The sequence below is a fragment of the Paroedura picta genome, chromosome 18 (assembly GCF_049243985.1).
Source record: "Paroedura picta isolate Pp20150507F chromosome 18, Ppicta_v3.0, whole genome shotgun sequence".
NCBI classification, from domain to species: domain Eukaryota; kingdom Metazoa; phylum Chordata; class Lepidosauria; order Squamata; family Gekkonidae; genus Paroedura; species Paroedura picta.
Window position 1 is genome coordinate 1,963,373 of NC_135386.1, and position 23,857 is coordinate 1,987,229.

Consider the following 23,857-nt stretch of genomic DNA (forward strand, 5'->3'; position numbering starts at 1 on the left):
TCTCTGCATACTGAAACTCTGCCAACGATGCCTTCCCTTCAGACATGCCAGAAACCTGGCAACCTGGCACCGTATTAACAGGGTCATTTGCTGGCCAAGGAACACAGAGCTTGCCTCTTCTCCTGCCGCTGTCTCGGATCCTGTGACATTTCAGCCAGCGAAAGGCTTCTGCCATAGCTTTGATGGAAGCTGGCCACGATACACAAGGGGGAATCTACATCTTGTCTTATTAAAGGAACGTCGACTGTCAGCTGGGGGGAAGAAGCTAATTCCACAAAGCAAAGCCAACGCTAAGCAGCAATCCCCAACAGCGTTCACAGCAAAGGGTTCTAGTAAGGACAATGCGTTTACATCCTTCTGGTGCGTTCCGGGTTGCACAGATATTCTGTCGATGCGTCTCGCTCTCTCAATGGCAGCTTTAATTGAATGTGACACAGCCAGTGGGACTGGCCTATTGAGAAGCCCCTGGCCTGGCACGACGGAGAGCATTGAAAGAAGAAGAAGAAGAGTTGGTTCTTATATGCCGCTTTTCCCTACCCGAAGGAGGCTCAAAGCGGCTTCCGTTCGCCTTCCCTTTCCTCTCCCCACAACAGACACCCTGTGGGGTGGGTGAGGCTGAGAGAGCCCTGATATCACTGCTCGGTCAGAACAGTTTTATCAGTGCCGTGGTGAGCCTAAGGTCACTCAGCTGGTTGCATGTGGGGGAGCGCAGAATCGAACCCGGCATGCCAGATTAGAAGTCCGCACTCCTAACCACTACACCAAACTGGCTCTCACCAGAACTCACAAGTCCACTCACCTGTAAAAAGAGCAGCAACAGAAAGCAAGAATCATGGAATCCTAGAGTTGGAAGGGGCCTCCTGGGTCATCTAGCCCGAGCAGGACACTCACAACCCTCTCGTTCATCCACTGTCACCTGCCACCCCACAGAATCAGCCTCTCCGCCAGACGGCCATCCAGCCATCCAGATGGCTATCCAGAAAAGGGGGAAGGCGAATGACCAGAGGGGATCAGAAGTCCTTGGAAGGCGACCACCAGGAAAGTAAAATCAGAGTCCACTGGACTCTGATTTTGTTCTGCTACTTCAGACCAGCACGGCTGCACACTTGAATCTATCAGGAAAGTGTAAGGCTGCAGACGCCCAGGCCAGACCTGGCGATCGCCTGAAATTCCAGCTGACCTACAGGCTACAGGGATTGGCCCCCCTGGAGAAAACAGCACTGGAGGTTGGCAACCTGGCCTGTGACACATGCTAGCCTTCCTCAGTTTTCCTCCTCTAGCCAATTCCTCCTATTCCCTCCCTGCGTGCTATACCTCTTCCAAGGGTGGCTGACATGAATATCCCTTGTTTTGTCTGTGCACGGCACAGCTTGTGTTTCTCCTTTTTACATTTAACACCTTCCAGATCCGGGCGATTGGTTCGCAGGGGGGCGGAGAGATGTTACAGTTTAGGATTTAACACACACCTTTTAATTAACAGGCAGCGGCTCAAAGGGGGTGTATCAAAGACACCCCAAGGGGGTCTTTCCAAGCAAGACTCGCTGAAAGACCCTAGAAGACCCGGGATGACTATATTTAAAACAAACACGGAAATGCTGCCTTTGAACAAAACCTTTGAAGGATTATTTTTCCCTCCCCGCCCGGCATCAATGGATCGCAACAAGAAAGCCAAACGCAGTGGGAAGTCCCCCTTTGAACAATACGCCGTGTTGTGCTTTAACAAGCTAAATGATTCACAGATGCTACGTGCTCATTAAGTTAATATCAGGGTTACCACTTGGGAGCTTGGTTAAACGCAGGAAGGAATTGGGCTGCTTTTATACGGATTAGCAGGAGACGCTGCCATAGTAATTCTTCCCCGGTTTTCCACACCCCTTTAACAACCACATGTCCGACGCTCACCAGACACTGGCTCCACCCCACTGTGACTCTCAGCAGAGAGCTTCTTGCTGCATCCTCTGAAGGAACAACACGAGGAAAAGCAAGAGGAATCACATTCTTACTCCGTCGGGCCTATTGTAAGGGGGAGGCTCAGAATCACACAGAGTTGGAAGGGACCTCCTGGGTTATCTAGTCCAACCCCCTGCGCTATGCAGGACACTCACAACCCTATTGCTCACCCACTGTCACTCGCCACCCCCTTGAGCCTTCTCCTGCTGTTATGGCTAATCTCCAGGTGGCTGTGATCAGATCCCCTGGAAGAAAAGGCTGCTTCAGGAGGTGGTCTCTGTGGCCCTTGTACCCCACTGAAGCCCCTCCCCTCTCAAACCCTCCCCTCCTCTGGCTCCACCCCCAAAATCTCCAGGGATTGCCTAACCTGGAACAGGCCACTCTAGGCTCTGACCAGGAAGACGGCCGTCACCCTTGCATTCCCCACCTTTCTTCTACAGACCAGATCAAGAACGGAATAGAACTCCTCTGTTTTATTCTCGCAACAACCTAGGCTGGGCTTATGTGACTAGCCCAAGGTCGCCTGGTGAGCTTCCATGGCAGAGGGTGGGGATTTGAACCTGGGTTTCCCACAGCCTAGTCCAGGACTCTAACCACTACGCCACGCTGGTCTCATACCTTTCTGCAGCCGTATATGAAGCAGAACATGAATTAAGTTTCATCATCTGCATGAGAACTTTCAGAAGATCATTTTAAAGAACCAACTATGCTGTCGTACTGGGACATTTTGTTCAAACACCACCAAATCTACATTTATTTAAGGTGTTCTTGCTTCAGCTTCCAATACCAAGGCACGCAGACCCGGAAACTTAACGTATGGCATTCTTAAATTCCGCACAGCAAACCAAAACAAAAACCTTGGAGCAACATTACTGCATGATTTATGATAGTTAATGGAAGATAAATACTTCCGACATTCCTTATTTTAGCCCATCTATATTTCATGAGCATTCATGTAATCTGTCAACCTGTGAGAAATTGCTTCTTTGTCTTGCATAACAGATTGGCAGCTTTCCATCTCTGCCTGGAACTGTGTTTGTAAAGTTAAAGTTTTCAAGAGTCCGCAAGGTAAACGTGGTCAGGGCGAGGTAGAGCGTTGGACTGGAAAGACCTGGAGGTGACATCAGTTCCTGGTAACGCTCTAGGAGTCCTGCCAGATGTATATGGTAGGAACCATAGAGATGGGAGGGGGGTTCCTAGAGTGTAGCACGACGGTCACATCCCTTCCAAATCATGTGACCTCCCTTCGCCTCTTTCTCCCACAACAGCAGAGGCAGCCCGAAGCTCCTGGTAAGCAGGTTCTTGTTAAAACTACACCACGGGGTCAGCGTGAGGTTAAAATGCCACTCTGACCACTTTAGAGGGCAAGTGAAATTTTTTAAAAATGTGGTAGACAAAGTCATGAGAAAATAGCCTAGTCCCATGCTGGGTAGGAATAGCGCAATGAGCTGAGATACACCAAAGATTGGCCAGAAAATGAATATTTGGGAGAAATTAGTCCTTCCTGGAGTATTTCAGTAAAACTTTGACCGTATGTCTCCAACCTTTTTATGACACTCCCAGTACAATATATGAAATCTATTCAGAAAGCAGGCGTTACATTTGATCTGAAAGGAGATCTCTCCTTGAGAGTTTAAATTGCAGGCTGAAATCCAAAGCGGCTCAGGTGTGCCTATGAAGAGACAGCCATGGCTGTTTACACGCGACCTAATACCTCCATGGCACCCTCCTCTGCGGACCGGCAGCGTAACCAATCGTGCCGCCTGCTAGACAACTCGGGGAAAACATCCAGCTCTGCCACCTCAATCCTTTCCCCCAGAAGTCAGTATTAACCTGAAAAGACAACTGTGGTTATGTTGATCTAATTGTTTTAGTCATCAGTGTCCAGCTCTTTGGCTAGAAGTGACTGGCGGCCCAGAAATAGCCAGATAGCCTGTGTAGTCATGCTGCCCTTCTAGACCCTGTTTCACCAGCAGGATTCATTCATGCCTTTTGGAGATGATCAAGCAACGCCATCCTCGTTGCCCCCGCACGGCTGATTAGCCGTGACTTTGACTGTTTCCGGGTCAAAGTGCACAAGGGAATATGGCGGACCCCTAGGCGGCATGGCAGCTGACGGGCTTCCAAGTGGGAGTTCAGCTAGTCCTGATAGGACAAAGTGCCACAGGAGACGCAACGGAGGGGACGCAACCTTGCATGGGCCGAGAAATGTTCCGGATAACCTAATCGCTCTCCCCCGACAATTACGTGTGCAAACCGGTGACTCTCATGACAGATGACAGTGTCACCAAGTTCGAGAGGCAATTCTCTTCGGAAGGACAACGGTCAGGAAGAATCAACATCAACTTCTTTTTTTTGGGGGGGGGAAAGAGCAGAAATGCTGCCTTCATTGCACCAGCGAAAGGGGAGGGGGGATGGAAACAAAACGCAGACCCGTTTGGGAAAGGGCTGGCAGGGGCCCTGAGAACCAGAAGCAAAGCTGGGCTTCTGGCTGAGGCCTGTCAATCAATCCAGGAGCTCAAAGGTTGAACAAATCAAGAATTAAAATTCAAGAACGGTTACTCATAGTCCAGTGCACGTAAATAGGATTAAAAACTACCGACAAAAATATCCTTAAAAAACATAAATCCACACTAACCTGCCCTCGACCGGGGTTGACTCTGCTTAACTTTCAAGATCTGACCAAGGCGGGGTTATTGTGCAGAGGAAGGCAATGGAAGAGGTGGTTTCCCACTGACTGCCTCTGTGTAACACCCTTGCGTAGCGATCCTTCCTGAACCTCATCCAAGAACTAACCAGCGCCGACTTTATTTAGATTTCGAGATTTGATGAGACTGCCTCTGTGCAGCAACCCTGGATGTATTTGTTGGTCTCCCATCCAAGTATAAAGCAGGGCCAGCCCCGCTTATCTTCTGAGATCGGGTGAGATCAAGCTACTTTGATCTTCTCTTAGTATCATTCGAATATCCTAAACACTGTTCCCCCCTGGGGGATGATTCGGTACTGGGTCGTGCGCTCCCCAAAGATTATTTTTAATCGCTGAGCCACCTCCATTTTCGAAATGTTTAAGGAGATCGAAATAAAGAATCAGGAAAAAAAACCCAGAATGGGACCATGGAGAGAGAGAAAGGGAGAGAGAGAGTGGGAGGGAGAGAGAAAGAGTTGACATACAGGTCATCAAAAATTAAAAGAGGGTTTCACGTTGCAGGCGGGTTCCAGGCTGGAAACGACAGCAGATTGAGAAGATAAGCAGTCTGCAGAGTACAAAATGTATCGGACAACGACTGATACGCCTCTCTGCCTCTCTGTGTTGCTGACCAATGAACGCCAAGGCACAGCAAAAAATAAATAAAAAATAAAAATTCACATGTCTTTGGAAGATGCTGGGGGCTTGATGTAAATTGGGGGGGGGGATGTGACAGAGGTAGGAGGCTCAGGACAGGCAGAAGTAATCATTGCTTCCCTGGGGAAATTGTGGAACTCGCTGACACAGGATGTGGTCCTTCCTGCTGACTCGGAGGGCTTTAAAAGGTGGAGTGGGCAATTTCATGAAGGAGGGGGCTCTCAGAGGGAACGCTCATCATGATAGACATCTACTCCCTCTAGTAACAGAGGGAGTGTCCCTCTTTAAACCAGTTGCTGGAGAGCACGGGGAGGGGTGTGTATGTGTGTGTGTGGCTGGAGATCTCCTGAGATTACAATTGATCTCCAGGTGGCAGAGATCAGTTCACATGGAGAAAATGGCCACTTTGGAAAGTGGAGGATATGACACTATACCTGGTGGAATTCCATCCCTCCTGAAGCCCCACCCTGGTAAGGGGCCACTGCCAAATCTCCAGGTACTTTCCAACCTGGAGTTGGCACCCTAAACAATCCATGTTCTCTGGGCAGCAAAGACATGTTCAAACCAGCTCTGTCTCCACACTGGAAATGCGATCTCTGTCTCTGTCTCTGTCTCTGTCTCTCTCTCTCTCTCACTAATATCCGCAGCCACATCAGCCAGAAAAGAACATATAAAGTCGACCTTCCCTTAATGCGATATATCAATCGGAGAGCTGGCATCAGCTGCTTACGGACAAAAGTCTCATTTGGAGAGATGTGGGGTGGCCATATTTGAATTGGATCCCCGTCTATTTTGGCTCTCCGGGAGCCAGCTGGCAGGACCCGGAACTACCACCGGCAAAACTTGCCAGGGACTCTCTTCAGGAGGGCAAGGTAGGCCGCTGAATCAGTGAAAAGAAAGGAAGGGGAGGGGGGGGGGAAGGAAAGATCGGCAGCTGCAGAAGAAGCCAACCTCAGCAAGTTTCCTCGGAAGGCTCTGGGCGCCGGAAATAAATAAATAAAAACCTCAACCTAATCCCATTTACAGTATTAAAGGGATTTAAGGCAAAGCCATTTTAAAAGCATCAAGATAGTATTAATAATAGGATGTCTGAAGATGGCGTGGCAGTACTGCAGACACCGTAATCTACGGAGGGACTTTTAATTATCATCGTGTTATTTTCCTGGAATTTTGGGGGGGGGGCAGTGACCTGGAGATTCTGTTGTGTTACTGCTTGAGCTCAAACGCCGACAAACTGGTTCTCTGACAATCTGCTGTGGGACATGGGTAAGTGTAGACTTTGCTCATCTCCCAGCATGGGATGGGTGCATGTCCAGAATTGCCTCCCCAAATTTGGACTAACCCATATATTAAGGTGACCAGATTTTAACATTGGTAAAGTGGGACACCATTGACCGGGGGGGGGGGGGTTCTTGATTAAAAATTTGGTCTATATGGAGCAACAAAATTTTTCATAGAATGCATAGAACACAAAAATAGTATTGTAATATATATATATTTTACTTGCAACCTAAGTACAATTTGTCGGGTGCCCCCAGATGACAATCTGGTCACCTCATGGAGAGATCATACAAGGGCAGGGACCCATCAGAAAAGAGCTGAAGTATCCTGCCCTATTCCCTTGGACTTAAGGCAGCGGCAAGAAAGAAACAGAAAGCGATGTAATATCGAATCGACCACTAGAAGGAGCTAAAGATGAGAAGGACAAAAATACTCCCCCCCCCCTCCAACAAAACAACAAGAACACCCAGGTGAGGAATATGAGAAGGTGGGAAAGCTCTGTGTTTGCTGTTATGAAAGTTTTCTTCCACCTGTACACCTCCCGTATGAATTTGTCCAACTCATGCAGGAAAGCAAGAGGTAGGTACGAAGACTTGTACACTGGAGGGGGTATGACTGATTGTCAGTAAAGTAGGGCATTTTGTCCAAAGCAAACCAATTTTTGTAAAGGAATCATTACCAATGCAATACAATCTGGGAAATGTCAAGGGGGATTTATTCCGAATGCCCACCGATTCTCAGATAACCCCTTTCTCTGCAGCTCCGAGAGGGAACGGTAAGCCCCCTCTCTTCTTTTAAACAACATTATTATCGCGGGTAATGTATGAATCAGCATTCCGGTTCGACTGAAAAGAGATTAAGTTGTATTTTTAGCAGGCTGGTCATGAAAACTGTAATTTGATTTATTGATCTTTATACATGAGCTTGTGGGTGAGAGCAGAGCACTGCATTATCACTCCAATAACGCAGGAGAGGAAGGGGGAGAGAGGGAAAGAGAAAGAGATTACCACTCACTTCACATTTTTAAACCTTTTGCTTTTATGACTACTTCACTTCACCCTCCCTGAACAGGTTACAGATATGCCTTTTAAAAAGGTGTCAATTTTTACCCCAAGAAGATGGTTTTATAAGTATGTGATGGAATTGGTTTGGAGGAGGGATTCTGTGACATTGCTAAGGTTCTCCCACATCCTCCACCCCCTAAATCTCCAGGTATTTCCCAACCCAGAGCTGAAAGCCCTACCAATGGTCCATCTAGTCCAGCCTCCCATCTCACACAGGAGCCGACCAGTTCCTCTGGAGGTAGGACAACAGCAGGGCAGAGAGGCCGAGGCCTTCCTAAAGACATCAGGAGAGCCCTGCTGGATCAGACCAGTGAAGGTCCATCTAGACCGCCATCCTGCCTTACCCAAGGGCCATCCAGTTCCTCTGGAGGGCCAACAACAGGGCATAGAGGCCGAGGCCTTCCTAAGAACATCATAAGAGCCCTGCTGAATGAGACCAGGAGTCCATCTAGTCCAGCCTCATGTCTCACACAGGGGCCAGCCAGTTCCTCTGGAGGGCCAGCAACAGGGCATAAAGGCCAAGGTTTTCACCTAATGTTTCCTCCTGGCACTGGTATTCAGAGGCTGATTGTACTTGAATGTGGAGGTTCTTGTTAGACACCATAGTTAGCAGCTGCTAAGAGGCAGAGAATAAATCCAGCGATATAGCGGTACCTGCGACTGCAATAAAGTTATTGTAATCAGAGCATCCAAACAGATCTGTGGTGAGAACCAATCAGAACCCCTGCAGAGCAAGAGCTCCAGCCATTTTGTAAAAACAATCTGCAGGCACCGGGAAAGGTATCAGCCAACACCATGGTGCCCTTGGGCACAATGTTGGGGACTCTTGCATTAAAGAACCAGGACTAAGAAGATTCTGTTCAAAGCCCTGCTTGCTGTGAGGTTCACCAGGGGAATCTGGACCAGTCTTTCTTATTCAGCTTAACTTGCTCAGCACCACTCAACCAAACACTTCTGTGAGCATATTATCTAACGTGATTTTTTTCCAAGTTTTGAGAAACACCATAGCCCCGTCATGTGAGGCTTAGAAACAGGCAGTCCTCTCCCCACACACAAAAGACCTCCGCAGAGGTTTGAAGGCACATCTCCCCCGTCTCCAGAACGCTGTCGTCCCGATTGCGTTAAAACTCAGGCAGATCTAAAGGCGAGCACAGTCTTTTGAAATGAAAATGTGCTGACTGCTCCTCGTGTCATCCTGTCCGTGGTCGCATCAGCAATCAGCTTCCTGCTGCGGGAGGATAATCAGCTCTTCCAAATTAACAGCTCCAGGAAACACCCCCGTGCTTTAGCTCACATCCGCTCAAGCTGAAGGGGGCACAGTTGAGGCAGGGGGAAATGCAGAGGTTTCCCCCCCTACAGTCGGAACAAACTCCAGCTGGGGGTGCTTTAAAACCATGACAGGTTTTGGCCACCTCAAAATGGGCACTGGGGAAGACATGGAAGACGTGGGCGACTTACAGACCAGGGATTCCCAGAGTCCCATACAGTTTAAACATCTCCAAGGGACAGCTGTGGGCAGGAAGCCATAAGAGAAGAGACTCCTGTAAACAGAGGCGACTTGGTGTGACGATCAGAGTCACGCTCGGCTTTGGGATTTGGTTCAAAGCCTAACTCTGTCACAAAACCTACTGGCTTAGCCCTTCTCTCTTGCTGTGAGGATACAACAGGGAGAGTCAGCCATGCTGCCCCAGGTATGTTGAAGGACAGGATTAAAAGGGTGGCTGTATTGGTCTGCAATAGAACGGCTAGATTTGAGTCCAGTAGCTGACTCTGGAAAGGTTATACCCCAAGTCTGGCATCACATCTCACACAGGGGCCAACCACAGGGCCAACAACAGGGCAGAGAGGCCGAGGCCTTCCTAAGAACACCAGAAGAGCCCTGCAGGATCAGACCAGGGAGGGTCCATCTAGTCCAGCCTCCTGCCTCACACAGGGGCCAACCAGTTCCTCTGGAGGGCCAGCAACAGGGCAGAGAGGCTGAGGCCTCCCCCTGATATTGCTTCTGAAGGTGGAGGTTCCCTCAGTCCCCATGGATAGTAGCCACGGATAGACTTACCGTCCATGCATCTATCCAACCTCCTTTAGAAGCTGTTTATCCCTGTGGCCATTACTACGCCTTCTGGCAGTGAATGACAGGTTTTATTCACGCTCTGCGAACCATTTCAGTTACACCCAGTGTCCACCTGCTGCACCGCAATACAATGAGATTGTGAAGCATGAATGGGCTCTTGCAGATGGCTTGGGTCAATGAAACAGCACATAACAAGCACACTTCCACGAGCATCACCAGATTAAGGACGTCCTTAACACTCCACAGGGGGGAACAGGGGAGAAAACAGAATGGAGCTGCTAAGAAAGAATCTCAAAATGCGGTTTGCTCTACGTGAGCCATGGCCATTCAAAAACCCAACATCTCTCGCTTTGCATGGAAACGGTAGGCTTTTCCTGCCAGCTACACAAGGCAGTTGGGTTTTGCGACGTGCGGATTCCCCCCTTTAGAGACAGGGCATTGGGAGGAGGGGGGGAGAATCAAGCCGTTTCATTTAAAAATCACATCTTATTGAATAACTGTCGAGGGCCCCAAACGCGCTTCTATTTGAGGATTTATAAGGGCAAACGTGGCCAGCACATTCGAATAAAACGAAGGCGGCGACCGAGCCATCTTCTCCAATAAAAATATCTCCTAAGTCAGCAGCCTATCGGGCGAGGCACGGGAGAACCGGTCCGCTCTGCTGCTCCTCCTCCTTTTGGAACGCCTTCTGCATGGTGGGTTTTAATGACAGCTACGGTGGCCACCAAGGGTCAGGGGTCCAAGCCATTGCAAGACACTTTGCATTCTAGAAGTACCATTCCATACAGAGGCTAGACTAGATGGGGGACATAAGGAAAGTCACCTCAGGATTTTAGAATGGCTGGTAAGAAGGCAGGGCTAACAACAACAACAACACACATACACAATCTTCAAATGTGACGAGGGTTGCCAGCTCTGGGTTGGGAAATACTTGGAGATTTTGGGGGTGGCGCCAGGAGATGGCAGGGTATGAGGAGGGGAGAGGCCTCAGGGATATATAAAGCCGCAGAGTCTACCCTCCCAAATAAGCATTTCCTCCAGGGCAACTGGAGATCAGTGGGAGAACTGAAGTAAAAGGCTTTGTTGGCCTTCAGGACCGGGGACAGCTCCAAAGCAGGCATGAGACTCTTCCACAGCAGCCTCTCTGCCTTTTTGTTGGCCCTCCAGAGGACCAGGTTGGCTGCTGTGGGAGGTGAGACAGTGGTCTGATCCAGCAGGGACCGCCTATGTTCTGATATCTGCACTACCTGCACACCTTTTCCCCAACAGTGCTGGTCAGTGCATGCAACTGAAATTCTGCTGGGGTTGCCACCAGGAGTGCCCCACGGTGCATCCCCTGCTCACCCTTCCTCAATGACTCTGGGTAGCTGGGAGCACAGGTACAGGTAGGGGGCAGGGGGAGTGTGTGGATGAGGGTCAGTGGCCATGCGCCCTGCCAAATGGTCCTGAGCCACCTCAGGGTGTGCTAATGCTGGCCATGTTCACATTGGAAAGTGCAGTTCTCTCCGGGAACTGAACTGTTGGTTTATGCGCATCTTCTAAAATCAGACCTCATGGTTTGCACCCAGGGCCTCTTCTGCACTCCCAACATTGTTCTGTCCCTTCCAGGCCTGTGACCAAACTCCATGGATGAGCCTGTGAGGCAGGCACATCCACACCCCTGTTCATCATTGTACCCCCACTCAAGTTGTTACGTTGCTGACTTAAACACAGTCGGTCCCTCTCGTGCTGCATTATCAGAAATGCTCCAGAAATAAGGATGCAAAAATTGAAAACAGGAGTTCATGAGTTAAACAATCCCTGTAACATGGAGATGCAGAACCCACCAAAGCGGTTGGCATTGTACTCTCTGTCGCAAGACAGTACCTCTTTTGCAAGAAGAGGGAAAGGATAGTAGCTCGTAATACACCAGAGCGTTGTTCCTGCAGCGCAAGAGCAGTCATGTGCCAAATCTGCCATCTTCACAGAATTCGTCTGAGCTGAACTGAGCTCAGCCCTCTCAGGAAGGGAGGGGGGACTCTTTAAAGCACCAGCAATCGCCAAGGATGAGCTGAATCGCACACACGTGCAAGCACAGCTAGTTGTCGGTTTCCTTTTCTTTGTTGCAATTGTGCACAGAAGGCTGGTCGGACTATACATGGGATGTGGCATGGGGCAGGAGAACCAGTGGATGCTGGTCCCCCTTGACGCCCAGCTGGCAATCAGCCGTGGCGAGGTGAGGGTTTGTTTTTTTACTGCCCTGATTAATATATTTTTGTATTTCGTTTTAATGGGATTTTATTGGGTGTTTTAATGTCGTTGGGCATCAATTTTGCGACCCACCACGATCCTCGTGTCGAGAGTGGCGGGAAATAAATCAAGAAATACATAAATAAAATAAATAAACGTGCCTCCCCTGCTTCAAATTGGGTTAGTCCTTAAGTTGCTCGTGGACGCTTTCTCTTTCGGGCTGCTACAGACACAGTCTTGATCCAGCAACCGGGAAAATGGAGCAACCCTAGTAGATACAGGCCTTTGGAGCATGTGTAGAAAAGAAATTCCTCTTTTCAGATCAGCACTCCCCTTGTAGTGCTGCATTGCTCCTAAGGCCCCTTGGCAGCAATGCTTCCATCTCTGTATTATTTTTTTTTTCAAATCAATGAAATAAATTCCTTTTAAAAAGCAAAAGCCACGCACCTCAAGTAAAAGGGCACAACAGTCTCAAAGAAACCAGGTTCCATCCGAGAGAAGCAGTAAAACCCAAAGGAAATCTCCCTCCCCTCTCATGAACCTGACACACAGCCTACCCACACTATCACACCCGACAGCGAAACTCCAAGACGATTGCCTTACAAAAGTCCTTCACCAGAGAGAGCTTAGCTATGCAGCGTTGAAGCTCAGCCAGAAATTAGGAACAATCCAGTGGTTAGCCAATATATAAACTCAAAGCAAAGGGAAAAATTCCTGTTATGTCCAGTCCCGGACGGTCTTTCAACTGACAGCGGGGTGACGTAAACTCCGTGGTGCCCAGGGAACAGCGGCAGGGAGTGGTGGGGCCTCATTTATGAGCCCCCTTTGCTCCGTACTACGGCTTCACCTGCTCCAACAGACTCTTGGGGAAGGGCTGCCGGAGAGAAGACAACCGTTAAACCGTGTTTTTCCCCCTTTCCGTTACATAAGCAGGGAAGCAGAGAAGAAATCTATAGAGCTTAAACCAGGAGGACAATTGAGCAGAACGTTCATTCCAGAGCAAGGCCGTCCCTTTCTGGAGTCCAGCACAATGCCCTGCTACAGACGGTTCAGGTAATGTTTTCAAGGCCGATCCATCTCTCCGACTCAGAAAGCCAGCACAAAAGCATGCACATTTTAGAAGCGCATGCCTGTTGGGTGTGCATTGGGGGATGCTTATGCCTTCCAAGGATCTGTGATTTCAGTCAGCCAAATATCTCCTTCTGCCTCCAACCGTTTGCAGTTGCCTTGGCACATCAGCATACAACCGGAATCATTTTACCCTCGTCTTACTTACTCTGAATGCTTCGTAAGGGGACTTTCAGACTTCCCCAAACCCAGGGTCATGCGACGGTTCACCTCTCGTGTCCCAAGGGAGCTGCTTTCTCAACTAAAGTGCGATTCACCTGGGACCCGAGTTTGATTCCGAAATACACCTGCAACCTCCACAAAAACAGAAGCTACTCTTCGCCAGGCATGCCTCGGGAAAAACAAGACCAAAGCCAACATCTGCGTTAGCTTCCAGCAGAGCTCTTTACATCACCAAGGAGGAGTAAGCACTGACCTCCAGAGACCCAGGAAATCAAACCTGATGCCTCTCCATTTATCCGCATGTGTTTCTTTCCTCACTCCCTTTAAATTTTAATGCCTTCTATGAGGATAACTCACAAAATGTCTCTCAGGTGGGATTCCCACAGGTCTTTAGTAGCGCCTGACCCCAGTTCACGATTGATGCCTACTATCTCAGCGGATCTTAAGGATCCTCATTCGCCTTTTGTGAGCAGGAAAAGGGGCTGTGTTGACCCCGGAGCTTGTTGCAAAACTGAATACATGAACCTGCTTGCCCACAACTAGGAAACTTGAGTGAAAAACACCAGCCAGAAGTCCTAGCGCCTTCTGTGCCACATCAAACCCAGACGCTCTAAAAACAGATCGTTCCCCTCCTTTTCTTGTGAAATTCATTCTGCCCCTGGCTGACAGGCGTCATTCAACCCTCCTGCGCTCCAATCTAGCTTTCCATCCTGATTATGACTTCTAAACTCTAAGCAAAGAAACAGAGCACTGTTCATGGTTACTTCCTCCAGTAACCAACTTGCGGGGGGGAAACTGACAGCTCTGTCTTATTTCCGGGTGTTGCAAAGACTATATTGAGAGCCCGGTCCTATACACATTGATTCAAAATCCCATTCGTTCGACAGAGCTCGCCCCCAGGTAAGTCTGCATTGAGTCAAGTTAAAAAACTGTGTCTTAGGAACCCCAAAGAGGATTTGGTAACGACGCACACAACCCAATGTTCCGCCCTCTCTCCGGGAGAAGGCCAAGCTGGATTCGTTCTCTGTGACTTCTAATATTGTATAAACAGGGAGCTTTCTTCTGGTAACAAGGGAGGAGGGCGTTCATTAAGTCCCACAGCATGCCTGAATGGCAACAGCCCAGAAATAGCTCTGACACCTTCTCCGCCGTTTGTGCAAACAAGCATCTCTGGGCATGCGCGAACATCCCCCTCTCTGGAGGTTTTGAGAATTGAACTGTCGAAACAAGTATGACCCAAAGCTTTGGTGCGACCGGCCGTCGAACATGAAAGCCCTCCTGGCCGACAAAGAGGAGCCCCCGGGAACGTCGGCACGGCGCCAGGATACGAGAAAGAGCGTACTTACGTTGAATTCGCAGAAATCCAGGCTGTCAAGGCTTTTGCTCCTATGTATTCTCCCTTTTATTCTTCTCAAAGAAGGCTTGCCTTGGCTTATGCTACAGTTAGAACCACTGGGGTTTTCGGAGGACGGCGTTACCCTGTTGGAGAGAAAGGAGGGCACATGTTGAGTTTGGGAAAGGCAGAAGGCTCAAGGACTCTCGGTGGCTGCTACGCTAAAGGTCTGATGCCTCCCTCTGCCTTTTCCTCTGGAGGAAGAGCCTGTAGGTTGAGGGAAGGCTTCTTGGGCAGGAAATAGGCTGTACACTTTGCTTAGCTACTTGGTAGGATATGGACCCTCGTGGACACAAGGGAGCCGTGTCCAGGTGGGGCCTGGAGATTTTGCAGAACTACCATGGACCACAAAATAACAGAGAACAGTCCCTTTGGAGAAACTGGCCTCTTTGGAGGGTGGACTTAGGGATGCCAACCTCCAGGTGGGACCTGGGGATCCCCTGGAATTATAGCTCATCTCCAGACTCATCTCCAGATCAGTTTCCCTTGGAGGAAATGGCTGCTTTGGAGGGTGAATTTCAGTGAATAACAATAATTCATTTTCAGGCCACACTCCAGCTCCAGATCTTACATATTCCGACCAAAAGCAGTTTTATGTGCACATATATGCGTGAATAATAACAGCAAAGAATACAGAGCAGAGTTTGAGTCTGGCGCCACCTTGAAGACCGACAAAGTTTCATTCTGGGCATTAGCTTTTGTGTACATGCACACTTTTCCTGATACCAGATAGCATATGAACACAGCAGCTTTTGTGGCCTAGTGTGGATCCTTGTTATTTAGACATTTTATTTAAAAGGTGTGGAAAACGAGGAAAAAAAAAACACAAGAATATCCAACGGGGTATGAAATACAGAGTGAAATGTAATTATGTAAACGTCAAGGGGGGGGGATGCATTTTGCCAGAATTTTGCAGTGTCTGCTTTACAGGCAGCTCCTGATAAAGTCCACACCATTGAGCATGCAGAAGAATCCCAAGTTCCCAGTTATTGTTTAAACGGCCAGATGGTGCATTGTCATGTCCCGGCTGCCCGTATACCTTTGACAGCCATGTGAGTGCGAAAGACTGGCGTCGAAGATGCCTTAATTGCCCTCTGCCTTCCTGCCCACTTCCTCAGTAGTAACTATTATTAGCCGCGGCCGGGGGGCAGAAGGCTGGCCTGTTTCTCCCCCTAGTCTGGCCAGGATACCAAAGTTTCTCCTCTGAGCTTCCTTGGGGGGGGGGGGGTGACAGAAGCACCGGATAAACGGGGCGGCCTACTGCTGAAGCCACGTTTGGCTGAGCACTGGGCCGAAGCATGTCACTCCAATAAAGTTTTGAAACATGAAAGCCAGCAGCCACTGCATGGGGGGGACTCATGATGTCCTGGCCTAGGAATCTAGCTTGGGAGCGGAACACTGAACCAACTAAACTCTGCTCGGTCAACCCAGGCCACGAGGTGGTTCCAGGTCATTCCAGAGAATCACGCCTCTCATATTTGCCTCTGCTTGGTTAGGCAAAGCCATCTTAAGGTGTCCCCCATTGCATGAAGACCGAGACCATTTGTGCTAAACAGATCTCCAGATCAGCTTGGTTTGCTAGGGGATCTTCAGATCAGCTCGGAGATCTATAATTACGGTTGATTTTTTAAAAAAAACGCCCCTCTTCAGCATCACTGCTCTTGGAACGGTGACAACCATAAGCCTCCCCGCATCCCGTAAATCTGCCCGGCCCCTTATTTCGGGGAAATGCATTTCAGAGGCCTCTTCCGACTCAGCTATTGACAAACCCGTTAGCCTGGCAGCGAGGTGATGATGTAGGACGCCACACTAATTAGACAGATTAACAGATGTTACCCCAAAAAGAGAGAGAGAGAGAGTCAAATCGACCGTTTGCCATGAGCTTCCCGATAACACGAGTTTCTACAACAGGCAATTAAGAGTTCTGGCAACAAGTGGGAAATGAGCACAAGGACAGAAAACAGAAAACGCCACTGGCCCAGACACAAGACTGTAAGAGAAGCCATGTGGGGTCAGGCCAATGGCCCACCCAGCCCCACACTCTGTGCCACACGGGGGCCAAAACCCAGGGGCCACCAGGAGGTCCACCAGCAGGGCCAGAACTCCAGAAGCCCTCCCACTGTGGCCCCCCAAGCACCGAGGAGACAGAGCATCCCTGCCCCATACAGAGTGTACCATCTATGCCATTGATGGACCTCTGCTTGATCAGACCCAGAGCCCATCTAGCCCAGCCTCCTGTCCCACACCACTGTGGACACAAAGCCAACTAGCTCCTCTGGAGGGCCCACTACAGGCAGAGAGGCATAAGAACAGCTTGGGGAGCTTAATTCTCGAACAGTTAACCTGGTTTGCAGGGACAAGACTTTTGGGTTGTTATTGTCTGTGGTTTTCGGGAACATCTAAAATGGCAATGCATCAGTTATGGAATTATTGTTGATTGTCCTGACAGAGCTATCTGCAGTCCCCCCGGACTCCCTGTGAGAAAGACACACTATAAAGGTCAATCCAGGCCTGTACAGTCAAAGTCATGCAAAAAAGAAAGAGAAACACACACACCCCTCTCTCTCTCACTCACACACAAACACACAAACACAAGCAGTTGGTCCTCATTTGTAGCAAGCCACAGGTGTGGACAGAAGACTCTGTGTGGGGAACATTAGCATTTTTGGTGAAAAATAGCAGCCTGCCTGCTGAACTTTCCTGGCTATTTGTATTCACTTTGATTTGCCGTGGAGCTCTTTGCAGGCCAAATTTTTTGGCTGGGAAGCAAGGTAATAAAGGAATAAATTAATAACAAATCAGCATGGATGGGCAGCTGGATGAATGAATGGGAAAAAGGAGCAGATGGACACAGGGTATTTGCACCCTGCTGAGGGCTCCTCCCCGCCACAGTGAGGCTGCTCTGGCCGCCTTTCACAAATGGCTAAGCCAGAAGACAGACTAGACTAGGAACCAGCTCGAAAGCCTCAATAAACCACTTTGATTTCCCCCCCCCCCTTTTTGCTCCAGGCTCCGAACGACCTACCCAAGACTCTGTCCCTGTCTTATTTTAGCAAGGCAGTATATTCTCTGCACACCGTTCCTGTTAATCACACCTCCTTTAGGAAAGATTTTGCTGGCTCCAGTATTGGAATTTCAGTAAACGCCAACTGTGATATACCGTTTTAGGATTCTCCTGGGCCAGTGGCTTAGAACCCAAGTAATTAGGGTGTTAATTTGTGTTTCTCTCCGTCTTGGGGCTTGGAGGCCTTCACGAAGGGGAGGAAGAGGGACAAGATTTGTATGCATTCAATGGAAATAGGTAATAAAGAAGCTGCATGGAAACTGGATTCTCTCAATCGCTGTGTGTGTGTGTGAAAAAGGATGAATCAAGAATGAATAGGGCCCACCAAGCCATACGCAACTCAACAGCTCTTCCTGATGGCCCAACAAGAGCTTGTCTTCTGTCCTCCTCCTCCTCCTCATAACTGATTGTCACCAAGTCACAACTGACCCAAGGAAAATCCAGGACCAGGGGATAAGTGGAGGCGTCTTGCCTCTGCTTCCCTCAACCTCGGTGGTCTCCCATCCTAGAGTTGACCATGGCTGGTCCTGCTTAGCTTTCAAGACTGGCTGGCTGAGGGTGTGTGCCTTGTATGTGGGCTCTTTAAACAGCAGGCAACAGTACAGAGCTGCTGGCTGCTGGCTACTTTCTGCCTGATGGGTGAAAAGTTAATAAGACTATAAAATGTAAGGGACTTGACCGGAGGCTCACCTGATTTCCCGCAATGTTTCACACAATGGATGCCCCTAGAAGGCCTACAAGTAGGACATGGAAGTCAAAGGGTCCTTTTGCCACTGCCTCCGCGTGCTGAGATTCAGAGGATTAGTGCCCCTGGTCATGGAGGGTCCATTGCGCCGTGGTGGCTGATAGCCAAGTCTAATCCCCTTTTAATGCAAGCTAACTAGCTTCGCCTTGATCTGGGTGGCCCAGTGTGGGCTGATCTCATAAGACTGCAGAGGTTAAGCAGGGTCTAGCTTGGTCGGCATTTGAATTAGAGACCGCCTAGGAAGTCTGGGGTCAATATGCAGAGGCGGGAAACAGAAAACAACCTCTGTCTTTCCTGACCAGGTCACTACACAGAGGCAGGCAACGGCAAATCACCTCCATTCTCTTCTTGCTCTTTGTAAGCCACCTTCAGATCGTGAAAAACGGGGTATAGAGAAACAGTTCTTCTTCTGTACATGCACACGAAAGCTTGTCCCCAGAATTAAATTCCATGGGTCTTCAAGGCACCACTGGATTCAAACTTTGCTCTGTTGCTTCGGACCAAGATGGCTGCTTACCCGAACCCACCCAAGTATAAAACCAGCACAGAACGTAAACAGACAGGCAGTTAAATTAAACGGCCCTTAAAAGTGAGCCTGCACACGAAAGCTTATACCTAGAATTAAACTGTGTTGGTCTTAAAGATGCCACGGGAGTCAGACTAGATTCCATGGCAGGGGTGGCCAAAATGCAGCTCCCCAGATATCCACGGGCTACAAGCCCCACAAGCCCCTTCCAGCACCATGGGCATCTGGAGAGCCACAGTTTTGTCACCTCTGTTCTGTGGCATAGCCCCATAACATATACTAACCCTGCCCCCTAGGGGCAGGGGGGCTTCTTAGGGGCTGCTGAAGGCCACGTGGAGACTCCTCCTAGATTTCCTTGGGCTTGACTGCAGTTGGCAGGCAGGTGCTTGCCAGATACCTAATGTGGTCTGAAAGATCTTATTAGGAAAGAATTGAGTCACTTGCAGACCCATCTGCTGAACTGGTGCCAATTAGAAGAGTGATTTGTCCCCGGGAATCTGTCTCCAGGCGCACACAAAAACACCCCCCTCGTTTCCTTAATAACTCTAGATGGCTTTCCATGCCGTCACCGCTGTGACCTTTGCAGGCCAGAATCAAATTAGCGGCCTCGGAATTAGCTTATCGATACCGCACGGTGGCGAAACGGGCTGCTCTTTGTGCCGTGCCGTGCCGTGCAGCCGGGCTCTTTGTGTCCCACGAGGCAGGGCCCTTTTAACGGGCAAAATTAGGGCAGCAGATGTTCTAGGGAGAACCTGGACCTTCACGCTACCTTTTCATTTTTCACTGAGTGGAATCCAGGTGGATTATCTCCCGGGACAAAAGAGAAGCCTTTTAAACCCTCCTCATTCAACCATTTAGGGTGCCCATGCTAACAGTATTGGGCAACATATGGACCGCAGGGCGGCCAAAAACACACCAACCTTAACTTAACAAAAAAAAATCTCTCCGATTCGGAAATATCTAAACATCCGGTGACAAATGAGAATGATGTCTCTTGTGGTCTAGATCAGGAGTAGTCAACCTGTGGTCCTCCAGATGTTCATGGACTACAATTCCCATGAGCCCCTGCCAGCAAACGCTGGCAGGGGCTCATGGGGATTGTAGTCCACGAACATCTGGAGGACCACAGGTTGACTACCACTGGTCTAGATGAAAGGAAATCTACCTATATATTCAAAACTTGCTTTTCTGATTCAAGGCAGCAAAACTTCTGACGGGAGGTGGGGAAATTTCTCAATCGGTTTTGGATCTGAATCCGGGGTGGATTTACATGCTGACGAATGCCCATCGATCTGGCAACAGCCTTTGAACTTTTCCAGCTACGCTCCATTAAAGATGCTCTTGCAAAGAATAACTGTATCCATCATATGATGTCGAAAGCACAAAGTAGATCCTTGGCCATGCTTTTCTCTATCGGTCCAAGGGTTGTTCTGTCCATAGGTATCAATTATGCTTCCAACCCAGGCCTTTCTGGACCTTTCAGCGTGCCCTCTGATAAAACGTATGCTTGCTGAAGGGATGCCAGCTCACCAGCCTGCACAATTACCTGAGAACGTTTTGCAGGGGACATCGAAAAGACGCTCAAAAGCAGAGGGCGTTTAATGCCCCCCCCCCCTTTAGATACCGATGATTAAACTTTATCGTTCATTCTCAGGGACTGGCCTGTGTTGCCAGCACAAGGGAGCCACGCAGCAGAGAGCTCTGGTCACACCAACCCTCTGCGTTTCTCGGCCAAAACCCAAAACAGACCACGAATGACCGAATTTGGAAGGAAGATCGATGTTTTTCTGATTATTAAAACAAAAACCCAAATTCTTCTTGCTTCCCCACAGTGCATCGGGTTTTGTGGACGATGCACGCCGCGCAAACTTTCCAGCAGAGGCATGTACTCTCTCTGTAGAATCCATGCTTCCATGTGCAGAGGCCGTGTGCTGCCTGCCTATAGCTCTGTAGGGCCAACACCGTGGCCTTAAAATCAGCTCGATTGGTCCTAACAAGGCAAAGCAGGATTTTTTTTTTCCTGAAAAAAATTAATAATTCTGGCAGAGGAAATGAAGAGATAAGCCCCAGAAGCTGCCGGGCACAGCGCAATAACCACAGCAATGTGACCTTCTCGGGAAAAGGCCTCAAATGAACAAAACGGCAGCCTCTGTGCTGCTGTGTAATACTTTGCTCCCTTTGTAACGTCAAGCCTTTTGTTAATCTATATAAAAGGGGGGGAGGGAGGGGGATCAGGCATGCCAAGCCTTGGAAATAGGCAATTTGCTGGTCGCGCCATTGAAACCTCTTCTGTATTATCAGCGTTTCTGAAATGCTCCCCTCCCCACACCACCACCAGCACACACATGCATCTTTTTGACACACTGCACTTTCCCTTCGTATCCTGAGGTCACGGAGACAGCAAGTCACAAGGACGTTGCTTCTCATGCGGGGTTCTTCCACTCTTGTACGCTGGACGTGGCTTGTAAGGTGCAATCCAAGTATACAAGAATTGACCGGGGGGGGGCAGGGGGGCTTTTAAAAAAGGAAACATCTGTCCGGTACAAGGACCGGAACTGTTATATGGGTAGACTGATTTATACACCCACACGTTCACTCACACCGAAAGTTTTCTTTTTGTGCTGTCATGCCAAAGGGCCAGACCAAAATTGCTGCTACATCTCTGGCTTCCTTCCCCGTAAAAAGTACAGTAGCAGCATTTCCCCTTTTCTTGGTGCCCTTCTAAAAACCACGCACCTCCTCTCCCTTCAAGCTCAAGTAACCATCGCAGGTTTTGAAGGCAGCGTCCACGAGAATCTTCCTCCCCAAATCCACGGCATTGCAAGATGCTTTGTTTTGCTGCCCTCCCGTAAGTGTCTGTATTTCCTGAAACCGACCTGACACGTCAAGTTCACACAAGACGACGTAATTTTTGTTTGCTGCCCGGAAGCCAGTTATTTGGCCATCCCAAACCAGATTGCAACTGGGCGAAGACTGCTTTAAAACCCCAAAACGACGCAAATGCCAAGCAGATCAAAACCAACGACCCCCATCTCCGAACACCCACAACTGGGCCTTCTTTCTGAAGCTGCCTTTCTGCATCTCTGGAACAGCATCCATGACCCCAGCTTAAATGACCCACGTTTAACAGAGACAGACAGACAGACAGACAGACAGACAGACAGACAGACAGACAGACAGACAGAGAGGCAGATGTGGACTTTTGAACTGGGGACGAGCTTCCCATTCTTGGCAGCTCCCCAGAACCTCCTGCAACAAACCCCCCCAACAGCACCTCCGATCCCGTCCCGCTGGAACCGCGGAAGCCCCCGGACCGTCGTCGTGCGGCAGGCATCTCCGATCCCGGCGCTGGGCTTGGCGGCGCAGCCTCCCGTGCGCAGAGGCATCCTATGGGAAGGCCGCGGGGAAGGTCCCGGTCTCTCCCCCCCCCCCCCACCCCAACCCCCTCGAAATGCAGCCCTGCGCGGACCATGGGAGGCGGCGTAGTCTCTGCCCACGGGGGGCTTCCAGCGCTGGCCGAGGAGGTGCCACCCAGCCCAGGAGGGCGCGCGCACACACACGGACACACACACACACGGACACACAATCGCCCCCCCTCCCCAGGCGCCCTGGCCGTGTAGCAGCAGCATGGGCACGGGCATGGGCACGGGCATGGGCAGGGGCAGGGGCGCGCGTGGCCCACTCACCAGAGCTTCCTCTTTAAGGGCATGAGGCTGCCCCGGTTGGAGGCGGTGACGCCGATGGCCATCTGCAGGACCGTCAGGTATTTCTGGTACTTCATGGTGCCGCCGCCGCCGTCGCCCCCCCGCCGCCCCCGCCGCCGCCGCCGCCACCGACAGAGCCGCTCCAGCCGCCGCATGCAACCCTCCGAGCCCCCGCGCCGGGCATCTGCCGGCCCTGCGCCGCTCTGCGCCCCCCCCTCCCTCCCTCCCTCCCTCCCCGCCGCCGCCTCTCCGCCGCCGCCGCCGCCTCCTCCGGCGCCCTCTCTCGCCGCCTCTGCCGCACTCCCCCCGCGCCCGCCGCCCCGCCTCCTCCCGCCGCCCCCCGCCCCCCGCCCCTTCCCTCGCGGGGGGCTTGCGCAAGGGCGGCATCGGCGACTCGGGCCGGCAGCTGCTCGCCGGGGCCTTCCCCAGCGCCTGGCCCTTGCCCCTGGAGAGGCTGCGGGGGGGGGGGGAGCCGGGACCTCCTGCTCGCCAGGCACATCAAGGTAGGCCCCTGACTTGGACCCCGCCAGTCCCTCAAGGTCAGCCCTGGCGGCTCAGGCCGGCAGCCGCTCTCCAGGGTCCCAAGTCAAGGCCTTCCTCATCGCCCACTGCCTGGTCCCTTCCAACTGGAGATGCCGGGGATCGAACCGGGGACCTTCTGCCTGCCAAGCAGAGGCTCTGCCCCTGAGCCAGGGTCCCAGATCAAGGCCTTCCCCATCCCCTCCTGCCTGGTCCCTTCCAACTGGAGATGCCGGGGATTGAACCTGGGACCTTCTGCCTGCCAAGCAGAAAATGACATGGAATTGCACTCCACTGAATCAGTCCATCAAGGTCAGCTCTGCAGGGTCTCAGGCGGGGGTGTCTCCCATCATGCACTGCCTGGTCTTTTTAACTGGAGATGCCGGGGGTTGAACCGGGGACACCGTGCATGCCAAAGAGATGTTCCACCATGAAGCCACAACGTGGCAGCCACCTTACACTGAATCGGACACCGAGTCTATCAAGTTCCATGAGCAGCTAGTAGCCCGAGGTATAGTTGGAATACTCCGTGGCTGTGATTCTCTGTCTTCTTGGTACTTGGGGGGCCAACAGCAGAAGGCCTCCTGGAGTTCTGGCCCCATTGGTGGACCTCCTGGTAGCACCTGCGTGACACAGAGTGTTGGCCTGGATGAGCCATTGATCTAATCCATTATGGCT

At 50.6% G+C, this 23,857-nt stretch overlaps 1 protein-coding gene across 14 annotated transcripts in view; it reads right to left on the bottom strand.

Annotated features, from left to right (window-relative positions):
• TJP1 (tight junction protein 1) overlaps nt 1–23,857 on the bottom strand; it is a 140,792-nt gene that overhangs the window by 98,390 nt on the left and 18,545 nt on the right. For 11 of the 14 annotated variants that reach the window (XM_077318323.1, XM_077318331.1, XM_077318322.1 and 8 more), the window contains exon 3: nt 14,575–14,707. In XM_077318323.1, the coding sequence (XP_077174438.1) occupies nt 14,575–14,707 (133 nt within the window). Of the gene's footprint in view, nt 1–14,574; nt 14,708–22,642; nt 22,816–23,857 lie in introns of those variants that run through there. The other 3 variants (XM_077318329.1, XM_077318325.1, XM_077318324.1) reach the window with 1 other exon arrangement.